The sequence below is a fragment of the Cyprinus carpio genome, chromosome B1 (assembly GCF_018340385.1).
Source record: "Cyprinus carpio isolate SPL01 chromosome B1, ASM1834038v1, whole genome shotgun sequence".
Taxonomy (NCBI): domain Eukaryota; kingdom Metazoa; phylum Chordata; class Actinopteri; order Cypriniformes; family Cyprinidae; genus Cyprinus; species Cyprinus carpio.
The window spans coordinates 28,700,753-28,713,740 of record NC_056597.1 but is presented as its reverse complement, the minus strand read 5'-3'; the positions used below and the strand labels follow the sequence as shown (position 1 = coordinate 28,713,740).

The 12,988-nt window shown below is 37.8% G+C and overlaps 2 protein-coding genes across 3 annotated transcripts in view; one reads left to right on the top strand and one right to left on the bottom strand.

Annotated features, from left to right (window-relative positions):
* Positions 1–12,988, top strand: part of LOC109048794 (catenin alpha-2) — a 458,387-nt gene that overhangs the window by 320,729 nt on the left and 124,670 nt on the right. The gene's annotated exons all lie outside the window — the stretch shown is intronic.
* Positions 8,888–12,988, bottom strand: part of LOC109096803 (leucine-rich repeat transmembrane neuronal protein 1-like) — a 4,770-nt gene continuing 669 nt past the window's right edge. Inside the window, exon 1 of the mRNA XM_019110463.2 lies at positions 8,888–12,988. This exon is cut by the window's right edge and continues 669 nt beyond it. Coding sequence (XP_018966008.1) covers positions 10,913–12,487 — 1,575 coding nt within the window. The 5' untranslated portion in view covers positions 12,488–12,988 and the 3' untranslated portion in view covers positions 8,888–10,912.

Here is a 12,988-nt window from a genome sequence, read left to right as displayed (position 1 = left end):
ACTATACCCATAAAAAAAAAAATTCATTTATTAATTTATTACATTTTATGCAACATTCGGGTATATAATAAATATATATATATATATTTTTTTTTATAATCTTTCAAATAACCAAAATCAAAAATTACATTTTATGCAACATTCTCACAAATACACAGAAAATAGCTTATACCACTGTGTTGAAAATAATATAAAACTCAATCCAAAAAACCCAATTAAAATCCCCCAGTTCCAAAATTCCCTTGATATTTTGACATATAAGAGGTCATTGTACTATTAAAAAAAAACAAATCCATCCTGTAAGTTTCAGAACTCCTAAACAAATAAAATAGCCTATTACTACTTAATTGTTTTTTGTTTGTTTTTCCTGCTTCCTGCTTTTTTTTAATGTAAAAATCTTGATAACATTATAAGGGGACCGCAGAGAACAGTACAAAACAATAAAATTAAACATTACATTAGGTACAAAATAATTCAGGAGGTTCACGTTTATTTTCTGGTTTGAAGAATATATAATTTAAATGAATGAATGAATGAATGAATGAATGAATGAATTAGGCATTTAAAATCTGATGACTTCTGCATTGGTTTAATTTCTAATTATTTAGTTTTGAGTTCATTGTTTATGGTAAAAGAGATAATGAGTTCATTGACTCTCTCCTTCTGTTTAAATCCAGACTCAAAACTCACATTTAAAATGGCCTGTTCTTTGTAACTGCACTGCTCTATTTGTATTGTTGTCTATTGTCATTATAATATAACATACATTTCACAAAAAAACCATTATTATTATTAAAATTATCATCAAATAAAATGTATTATTATTATTATTAATATTATTATTATTATTATTATTATTATTATTATTATTAGTTCTACACTAATATTGTTAGCAGATAGCATGATCAGATTATCCAAAATGTTTAATGAATGAACACACAAGTGGAGTGGAATTTGTGAAACTTTGTAAGTGACGTGTGGTCCAGTTCCATAGAAATTGTCGAAGCCTTCTGCAGAATTTGTATGTGTGTGACGCACAGCAGAGTGGCTCATCCAATCAAATTTCACATGCGGAACCATGCATTTGCTAAATATGTTTTTATTCTGATGCATCACCATCATTAACAACCCCCCTCACATTCCCCCACACACTACAAACATACAAATCAATCCATATGTTTATTACATTCAGTCGTTTTCCTGGACTCCTGCCTCGGATCACATTATGGCTTGGCGGAGCACCGAGCCAGTTTAACGTTATTATAGCAGACTGACTTGCATAAGCTGACACTGACTGATCATGTTGCACATAGTGTGGTCTCGCCCAATTCATCTGTTTTAAAACAAACCCCCTTCAATTTATCTGCCGCCTCTGAGCCCGGACAGCATGCTTATTCACTGATAAAGTGTGCTAAGCTAAGAGTTTCCCCATTCATTAGCATTAGATATTCCCCCTGGCCCAAAACCTGTTCAATATTTACACTAGAGAGGATAAATGGAGTTTTACTGCCGGGGATGTTGGCTACACTACAGACCGAACGCCAGACGCATCCCACTGTCACACTAACCACGCATCTGGACCCGTCGCCTCCAGCATTCTCCGCACTGAAATAACCCTCAGAATGGGATGCCGAGGTGGATAGATAATCTCAGTGGGGTAAATATTCATTTGGGTAGTTGAGCCGGTAGTTTGGGACGCAGGGAATGGAACTGAAAAAAAAAGATCTTCCAAGCTGCCATTATTTAGAGTGCGGATGGGGCCGCTCTTTGCCTGAGTCTGCATTCATAAATCTCCTCTTGGCTCCATGAATGTAATCAGGTGCTTTGCAGAGGACACACACTGGCACAACACACTCCATCTCTCTTGTCAACAGCCGAGGCAACTATATGGAGGGTTGTGATGGCAAAACTTGGGCTTTTGGAATCAAAAAAGGGGGGAGATGCATAAAGCAGAAGCCTTTAGTTATCTTCCCACTCAGCCATTTTGAAATGCAGCAAAGCAATGTTCTGCCATGCCATGTTTCGCAAACGGGAGAGGACAGAGTTCAAAGAGTGGGCACCGAGAACAATGCTGTTTGTGCCGTATGGGTACAAATGTAGGCATAGACACTTGCTTTAAGGATTATCAAGGGCCCGAGCATGAAACATACCATCTGTCTAAACTACAGCACCATGGGTCTTTGACACCTCTTTATTCTGTTTCATCTTCACTCGCTGCACATAGTTTTCTCTCTTTATTTATTTATTTCTTTCTATCTCTCTCTCTCTCTGTGTCTTTCTTTCTCACTCTTGTTCTTTCACTGGTATGCAGCCTGATCACAAATGCATTTGAAGGATTGTCTTTTGTTATGCTGCTGTCTTTTGTTGATCTTTTGGCAGAATTTGTAAATGTCTTACACATCTGTTTTATCTGAAACATTTGCATTCATAATAAACAAAATGAGCAAGGCAAATGCATTGATTAGCACATGTGCATTTAAGGGCATTTGTGTGTGTATACATACTGAAGTATAACATTCTGACCATCTTTGTTTCTTTCTTTTATCCCTTCCTGTGCTTCCACCTCTACTTGCTGGTCTCTATCTGAATGTGTTTCCAAACTCTTCTTAAATAGGTAAGTCCTTGATCTTGAAAATATCCCATCATGCTTTATGTGGCTTATTCCTGTTTTAAAACACACTTTAAGGATTAATGACTATTGAGAAACACTTGGAATATTTAAACTCGATTTAAACTGTTTTTGACAAACAGACCTTCATCAAGGTTAAATCTGTATGTACTACAGATAGCAGTATGGTATGCAGTCTAATATAGTAAACAGTCTAAATGTGTGTTGCAGTATTTTCCCATTGGACAATTTTAATTGGCTGATGTCCAGTCTAATTGCCTCATTGGTTGATTTTAAGTGTCAATTGTTCCACATTTTTATTTTAAGTAGTGCTGTCGCAATTAATTGCATCGCATCGCAAAATAAAAGTTTGTTTACATAATATATGTGTGTGTACTGTGAATATATTTGTGTATATATAAATAAAAATACAGTATATATTTTACAAATATTTACATTATTTTGAATATATTTGAATTCGCATATATTTTATATATATAGCATATATAATTTACATTATATATAAATATATATATTATAAAATATATAAACATACATATTTGTCTTAAATATTTAACATACAAACAACATGTGTGTATTAGATGTGATTAAACACGATTAATTGTTTCACAGCACAATACACACACACATATATTATGTAAACAGAAACCTTTATTTTAGATGTGATTAAACACGATTAATTGTTTCACAGCACTAATTTTAACCCTCTAGAGGGTTAACTGTAAGTCTAGTTTAAGTTTTCTAATCAAAGTGTTGCTGTTTCCTAATCAAAGTGTCTCTATAGTTGTTTGCTGTTTTCATGTTCTGTGTTTGTTTTATAGTTTTATAGAGTTAGTCCCATTCATTAGACAAAAGTAAATTAGTTGATCATCTATCATGAAAGAATGAGAAGAAAGATGCAGGGTGTTTGACTTTGTTCATGGTGTTAGTGATATAATTGCAGGCCATGATAAATGTAATCACTTTCTCTCTTTATGCGGATGTCCATCTGTGCTAACACTTAACTACATAAGTGACACTTTTTTACTTGAAATCCACTGCTTAATTTAAGTGGGTTTTGTGGCTCTCTTTGCGGGAAACATATTAGCATGCCATAATGCATGCAGAATTCATGTTGAATATTTAAAAGATCCATACATAACACATAAGGAGACTTTGAGTTTCCTCATTTCTGGTTCAGTTACAGAAAGCTGGTGTGTATATCATATACACTCTGTTCCAAAGCCTAGTGAACTTCCTATGGAGGCAACATTTGTAGTTGCGCTCTTGACGTGAATCCTGTCCAAAAAAATAGGCAGTTTAATTATGCTGCCTCGTAAGATATCGTCTTTTGGCCAAAGTCAAAGGAAGCATTATATATTTCTGTCACAGAGAAGGCAGTCCCAGAATAAACTGTGCCAAGCTCAGTGAAAGATAAATCTAAGAAGGCAAATGATGAAAAAAAAAAAAAAAAAAAAAAAACTGTTAACATTAAATTCAATTCAAATTTACCAAATAAGATTATCAAAAGATATTGCATAACAAGCAATCAATTTTAACATAAGGTAGAGCATTAAATGCTGTGTAAATTTCTCTGTTTAGTTTATCATCGGTTATTGGAAACCGCTTATTTAACCAGCAATCAACTGGTTATACAGGCTTTTTTTCCCCACAGCCTTCATTGTCCTTCTCAACACAATCAAGATTCCTTATGCTTCCCTCCTAATCCCATTTTTGCACAGCATCTTTGATATCCCGTGGGGCAGAGGAATTACTGCGGAAATTACTGCTCTGCAAGATTTCTTTTTCATCCTGTCAGAGCTGAGAGTGTTCAGCTGTTCAAATACAGATATCAGGTGCTTTTGTTTTTGTCACTTTGAATCTCATAACCCACCATTCGCACTTTGAGGTACTGAAGAGAGATGTAATTGGCACATGATAGATAAATCAGCAATAAAGAACCTCAAATATAGCAATTAGCACTTCAGCAGGTTATGGGAAGTTATCTGTGAAAACTCAACAAATCAGTTTCAATTTTACAAATGTTCTTCCATATCTACTTATGGCATTAAAAAAGTGTCATTGGAAAGTGGTTTATGAGAAGAATATTTTAAATGATTTTACCTACAACGCAACAATGCAATGAACTTAAGTGTCCTTTGGGCAAGTTTGTACCCTTTAAATATGAGACTCAAAAACTATAGCAGAGATTATGTTCTGAATATTGCAAATTGAACTGCTAGTTGCTAGGTAACCATAAATTCATTCCATCTCATAATTAAACAAAATGCAAATTAGAGTGCTGCATGGATGATACATTTTTGTAGGCCAAAAGCCAGAAATGAGTTAGCATTTTAGTTAGTTCTGAGTTAGTTACATTATCCTAAAGTCAGTGGGGTTTTGAATATGTTTTTTTTTTTTTTGTTAAACGCTTGTAATAATGTCTATAATTAACTCAAGCCTAGATATTTTTCACATTTTATTCTATGCTATAAAATACATCAGTAATACCCCAGTTGCTAGTGACTCCATGAAAGTTGTTCATTTGTAAAGATTATCATCATGAACAAAATGTATAAGAATTAAAACGTTTGGTGGTCACAGAGTTTAGTTTCTGCAGGTATGCAAAAACTAATGGGGGAACAAAAAAAATCCTGGGTTTTTAAGGCAATCAGGGTGATGCTCACTTCTTGGTTGCCATACAAAAATATATGTCATCACTGCAACACTCGGTTTGTTTTTAAAGGAAACATAAGGTTACGCATAATCAAAACATCTTTAGAGTTTAGAGCTGACGCTTTAAGAATACAGAGGGAGAGAGAAAGAGAGTGACAGAGATGAAGGTTATTGATCCTCTTTATTGTGTCTCTCTAGCTTTACTCATAGTATAGACACAGAATGCAATACATTAATATGTCCTGATCTCTACAGTGCTCTAAACTTGATCTCTACTTGTGCTCTCTCTCTCACATAATAATCATCAAAAGTGCTTTCAGGTAGCTCTGTCTCTCAAGGGTTTCTGGGAAAAGTCACTGTCAGGGTCAGCAAATAAGCACCACTGTTTTCACACGTTTCAGATATTCTGCATAAATGGAGAACAGCGAGCTGTGCACTGGGTCCGACCCATGAGATATTCCGCTAACTTGCAGAAAATAACAATCGGCATTGTTTCCACCCTACGACTGTGTGCTCAGTTCAGTGCCACAAATGCGAGGGCAGATGTTGCTGAACGTTAGCCCATTACCGTTCATCCATTTGCTATCTGACTTTATGTGTTGTCTAATGCCATATCATTCAATAATGTAATGCGCAAGCTGTTTACATTGGGTATGACTTAAATTGCAACAGCAGCAGCCTTTTTTATGCCATTATGTGTCGTTTCATAAAGTGTTGATGCCCTCTTCCCACTCACTTTAGTGTCTCTTCATCTGTTAATAATAATGTGGGTGTATGTATCCGTTTAAATGAGCATGTAAATCCATGCAAATGAGTCTTATCTGACACTATATACATTTATTATATATGGTTATTTGAATGATTTAGTTACATTTTGAAAATGTCACAATGCCCCTGCGGCAATACTTAATGTGACGCCAGTGATGCAGATGCACATATAAGAATGATGATGATGATGTTGATAATTATAATGATAAATCGGAGAATGATAAAGCCGTCTTGTTCAGTTTACTCACATTTTAATAATGGCAAGTTCTTTACTATAACTTTATCTTGCAAATAATAAGGATGATATCGACTTGAATACATTTATAAGCCGCTGAGGGAAGCAACAGTCAATTCTTGTGTAGGTTCTTAATGTTGTCTACTAGAGTCCCGGTCATTCCTATGCGTTTTGGCAGGGTATCTGTTTATGTGTGGGTGTTTTATTATGCGAGACCAGAGGCAGGGAATGGCACACAGGGGCATTCAATCAACAGTGAGAGACAGCAAGCAAGGTTAATTAATTTGTTAAGCATCTGGTGCTCTATCAAGAGATTCTGATGAAATATCTGGATTTTATGTATGCTTATACCGTGACACTTAATCTAGTTTTCCCATATCACTGACCTACGAATTTACACAAACCATTCCTTATTTCTTATGAAATGCAATCGGTCTGTGTGATATTCGAGGAAACTAGGAAACATGGTCTGGATTGTTAGGCAGCTGATTCTAGGTTTGCTTGATATTAATACTCAGATGTATTAGGGTTTTTACACACCAGGGAAAATTGCGTAGATGCTAGGCATAATGGAGTTTTCTGGTGATTTATTTTATGTTTCTTTTTTTCTTAGATGTTTCTTCTGAAATTCAATAGAAGAAATTAAAATCGACACAAATGAAACAGTTGTTGTTAAGAAACAGTTGTACAGAAAGATATATCAAATTCATGTGGATCACTTAATTTAGACCATTTGTTCTCTGATATTGTTGCGAAATAATTTGAGTTTTGAAATAGCTGTTTTTTGTTGTTGTTGTTGATGTTTTGTTATTCGAAACTTTGGAACTTTAAAAAAAAAAGTTATTTTATTTTAACTGTTTATTTGATTTAAGTTCTTGTACTTAAACAACAAAAAAAATACTAAAACTAAAACAGACCGTTTGGTTTGCAGTCAGACTGTTTTATGAGATTAGTAAAATTAAAAAAATGGAAGAGAAACTATAAAAATACAAAATTATGAAAATATTTATAAAAAAATGTAATAGTATGTCACTTGTACAGAAATAACTCTAATATAAGCATAGTTTGTGATGTTGGTCTCTTTAGAAGTTATGTAGTCAAATAGGGCTATTTTTTGAACGATGATTTGCATAATTTGTTTCAATAGATTTAGAGATTAATCCGATGATTTGCATAGATTGACCCACTTGATTTGCATAGATTGATAATTTGTTTTTAGCTCTGTAGCTATTTGTAGCGTCCTCTCATCTTGCTTTGTTTACCAGTGTTGACCCTCCGTAACTCAGTGCTGGACAACCCTCTAGTACTCACTTGAGATTTTCATGTTCAGATACTACTTGCATGTTGCATGCACACACATACACACATATGGGCGCTCAGACTAACAAGGTCAAAAGTTAATGTCTTGCCCCCTACCACTTGGTGCAACTGCTTCCCCACAGATCCAAGGGCTCGCCCCTGCTTGAATTCATGTCTTCGTGATCAACCATTGCTGTCTTTTTCTCTCTCTCCCCCTCTCTGATAGTAGTACTGGGCATATAGCCAAGCGTTCCCCACACTAATTAGCCTAAATATCAATAAAAGATTGTTGTATAAATAAACCATATTCCCCACCCCCACCATCCCCTGTTTTTCTCTGTCAACACTAACACAAGATTTTTTATTTTTTTTATTTCATCTGGAAAAAGTAACAAGCAAGAAAGTCTGTAATTGGCTAAAAGCTATCTTTATCGATCTACCTTGAGCCTCATAAATAACAGTATTAATTATTAGACTTAATTGTCAGAGGAGTAACCCTAGTTAGAGTTTGAGGGCAGAGGGGTTTGTAAGCAGCATGAGGAGGAGGAGGAGAGAGCTTCAGATAAAACAAAACCTCCCGCCACTTCAAATATTCATTTGCTCCTTGTGAAGAAAAATAGAAAATAATAATAATTAAGGGAAAAGGGAATTCAAAACAACTCCCAGCAGCGCCGAGATGAGACGACAAACATGCAATATTGATACAAAATAAGCTAGAAGGGCTAAAAATAGGCTGCAGAAGCGCTTTGATTGGAGGATGGCTTAGATTTGTTCAGAGTTGGAAAAGAGAAGGGTGAATTTTTCCCCTATTGCCGGTTGCCTCGTCGCTGGTACAGTTAACAGCTATTGTTAGTGAAAGATTTGTTTTTGTTTTCCTCAATCCAACCACCTGTTTTGAGAAGGGGAATCGTGAATAGCTACAATTTCTTTTTTCCGGCCACGCAGGGAACAATGCTGTCATCATTGTGTTGATGCTAGGAACCTGCAAATCAGTCAAATAGAGGTGTTTTTTTGTTTTGTTTTTAATGCTCTCCAGAGGATTCATTAAAAACCCAACTACACATTGGAGTGTACATATTTAGGGCTTTGCTTCAGAATATGTAATAACCAGTATCATTCATGAAATGAAAAGGGGATTGAAAAGAATGCAGTCCAAGGAGTGTCAGACCAGATGTTCTGAATAATGCATTAACATCTTCACCTGACAGAAAACAAGCATAATCGGCAAATAAAATAAACAAAGAAAAAAATACAGCATGACTCGATTAATCAGAAAAGGGCAAAGTGTGTCACATTGCGTATCATTTACAACAGTAGGAATACATTTTATTGGTTTAGCTTGGCTTAGCTTCATATACGCATCAAATACAGTGCTGAAAATAGAATAGTTTCATATCAAGTATTAAAGGATTCAAAGGGGGCGGGACTTTGGAATTCATAATAAAACTGTTTGATTTGATTGTAAAAATATTTGCTCAGCCTTACATTGTCCTTTTAAGGCATATCCCAGCCATACATGACAAATTAATACTTCACACATGCAGCTGGTCAGAACAAACTCAATTCCACCTTTTTAGGAGACGACACACACACACAAAAAAAACACAAAAAAAAAACACACCCACTTAAATAGTTAAAATTGAAATGCCTACACATAAATGCTCTCTCTCTCTCTCTCTCTCTCTCTCTCTCTCTCTCTCTCTCTCTCTCACACACACACACACGCACACACCATCTTCACAGTGGCATGTCCCCTATGCGTACTAAACAAATCCATCATCATAACAGCCAAGTGAGTGAGGTGACAACAGAGTAGATGTAAAGTGAAATCTCCCTTTTTATAATCAGCCTGCTTTTGTTGTTTAGTTCAGATACTTTACGCTGTGGTAGTAATCCTGAGCTGAGCTTAGAGACTGCATATAGATAAGCAACAGGCGTATACGCATACGAACACACACAAAGCCTGGGCAAGAGAAATTCAAGGGCTTGTTGCTGTTGCGGTATCTCGTCTTCCTCTACTGCTGGTATGAACACTAGGGAGCAGCCTGTTCCTTCTCTCAGAGGCCCTGTGCTTTCACCAGCGCAATACCACTGATGTGGATTGCACACGATCTAAAAATCCGTCAGGATGATCACTCACACAATAACAACAGCTTACCACAGGACATCTTTTAAAGTAACGTCACATTTAAACAGAAAGCCACAATTAAATATACATCTAGAATTTGGCTAGCCTTTTTCGTGGGAGAAACAAAACTAAATAAAACAAATAAACATAATGGATAATTAATCACACCCATTTCAAGTACATTTAAATGTTTTAGGCCTCCTCTCACTCTGATTTTTACCCCTTGGTTGAGGCTCTTCTTTTACGTGTGAAGTCTGTCGAAGCAGTGAAGGGAATTGAGGTCTTAGACACTCCTTGTCTTGTTTATTTGCACAGCACACAAATGTTTGACTTTATCATGTGAGATCCGATCAAACCACGTCAGCCTGTTTTGTTTTTTGCTAGTTTGCTTAATCTATTCGGGATAGGTACAAGAGGGGCAACTGCAAACAGCCATAGCAATCAAGCTTTGCACAGTGATTATATCTCAGGGAGAGACGAGGAGATCTGAATCTTAGACTGAGGCTTAACATTTCAAATGAAGTGAAGCGCTCCCAACAGCCCTGCTTATTTACATCCTGCAATACTGCAGAGCTCTCTGAACATCTTTTCTCACGATCACAGACAAAAAAGCAATCCTCCAACTCACCTGCAATAATGAGTACTATGAATTGCAATTCATTTATTTAAACATTTGTATTTTCCTCTTTTTTCTCCATAGATTACAAAAGAAATAGGATAACATCTTGCATTTTATCCCCACTCTTGCATTTCTGCTGTTAACATATTTTACATAGATTTTTTTTTTTTTTTTAAGGGTTTCTTTGTTTTGTTGTTTTCCTTTCCAATTTTGTCTGTTTGTTACCACAGTAAAAATTTTGTTCTGGATGTCCTTGATAGCTTTAGAAAGTCCTAGAATATCCTGAAGTAGAAAGACACATTAAAGCTCAAATATCCACTCTTCATAAGAGAAGCCAGGACAGGTCAACATAATTATTCCACATATTCTGAATCAAGTACACGGGTGTCAGAGTCAGATTCTCCCACAAGGCTTTGAGGCTGTTGAAACCAGCACTAAATCCCTGTTTTTAGTCCATTTGCACTCAAGAAATGTTAACTTCCTCCTGAGAGCAGCAAAATGAGTTGCCAAGCTAACGTGTGTTCTGGATCCATTCATACTTTGAAACCACTGACTTTTAAAAATGGCATGGGTGGAATATCACACCTCACACTCTCGAGATGCCTGCTGCTGGCACGTGCAAGAGCCATACTCGTTGATAATGACAAGTGCCCCCTCAATATGGTTGGGTTTGTAGTCAACGTAGTACTCGGATGTAGAAGTAGCAGCCATCTGCTGCATGGTCTGTTTCTGCTTCTGCTTGCGACGCTGGCTGGTGAAGCACTGCCTCAACTGCCTGATGCCCGCTGGGAAACATTTCCAGGACACATAGAGCATGAGGACCATGATCAGGAAAGAGAAAATGAGGGCCATGGTGCCTGTCACCACCTTGTGAATCTGCATGGTGCTCTCCAGGTCATCAGCAGACGCAGTCACAGTTAAGGAGTTAGTCACCACTTCCCCGCCCTCCACATCCTGCAGGTCATAGGGGTTTCTCGTCGGGTCATCATATATGAAGCCTCTGGCACGGTTTCTGGTAGCTGTAAAGATCTGCTTTGTTGCTTCCATGTTGTCCTCGCATAACTGGAAAGCGTAGACAGCATCCAGAATGTCCTCACCCTGTGCAATGTCTGGGCTGGCGCACAGCAGGCCACTATCACGTTGTCCCTGGAAGTTGCTGAGCCAGGAAGCCAAGGCACAGACATTCCTGCTGCATTCCCAGTCATTTCCTGACAGAGTGATGCTGGTAAGGGAGGTCCATGAGTCCAAAATCCGCTGATCTATGTAAGTCAGTTTATTAGAGTCCAGCATAAGAGTGTTAAGGTTTGGGACACTCTCAAACACGTGTGGCTCAATGTACTCAATCTCATTGTTGGAGAAGTCAATCTTCTCCAAATGGTCCCAGGTCCAGTCAAGGGTGCTGACCACAATGGTGGCCTTATTGTTTCGCATGTAGAGGGTCCGCAGGGATATGAGGCGGGGGAAATGGGCCAGATTGACTTTCACCAACTCGTTGTGCTCCAGATGCAGCTCAGTGAGCTTGAAAAGTCCGGCAAATGAATTACGTGCCAGGCTCTGCAGCTGGTTGTAACCCAGATCCAGGAATTGCATGCTCCTGCAATCCTGGAAAATCCGCACAGGGATGAATTTAAGGGCATTGTAGCGCAAATGTAAATTGGTAAGCTTCCTAAGGCCATGGAAAAGGTCTGGCTCCAAGGATTGAAGTCTGTTATAGGATAAATCCAGTATTCGTAGGTTGGGCAGATGTCTGAAGGTCCCGTTGGGCAGGCTCTCTATTCGGTTGGTGCTCAGATCCAACTCTTTAACCCTTCGCAGCCTCTCAAAGGCATTCTCCTCCACAATCTCGATGTTGTTATGGTCCAAGTAGAGCCAGGTAAGCTGCGACAGGCCCACAAAGTTCCCCTCCCGCAGCTCAGAGATGTTATTCTCGCGCAGGGACAAACCAATGGCGCTGCTCAGGTTTTGGGGGATGTCAGTCAGGTTGAGCCCTTCACAATACAAGAGCTTGTTGTCGCATCGGCACTGCCTTGGACAGCTCCCCCCCACCAATGGAACTATTTTCAGAACAATGCCCAGGGAGCACAGTATTAGCCCAGGGGGCTTCCTTAGCGGCCACTTTAAGTACAGACCAATTAGGAGGAAATCCATTAGCATGAATATCCTGCGGTGTCGTAGAGAAAAAGTCCATTGAATCTTTCAGATCTTGGTCATTTTGGATTTTGTGATTTGCAACTCCCCAAGTCTTGTCAGGTAATGTGTATTTCTGGAGAATATGGATGGTGATTTGTTATTTAAAGAATCAAGAAATCCTGCCACGTCAAAAGGAGAAGAGCGACGGCAAATAAATGACAATTCGCTTTGCTCATGTTAGATCAGAGAAAGGAAAAGAGAGACGAAGGTACAAAAAAAAATTGCGCTCCTCGAGAATCAATCTCACATGAAAGGATGCCTACTCACCCCTTTCCAGAAGCTGACAACCTCTATTCAGTTGATCCCTTTGTGCCGACACTAATTATGTGCGAAACTAAAAAAGACCCCAGTGTGGTACAAATTCAGCCCCCCCTCCTTTTCATCGGACACCAGATCCTGGCAGACTTACAATGTCTTAGTTCTCCTCGTGTGAAAGAGCCAAAAAGAGAATGAATCCAAGTGGCA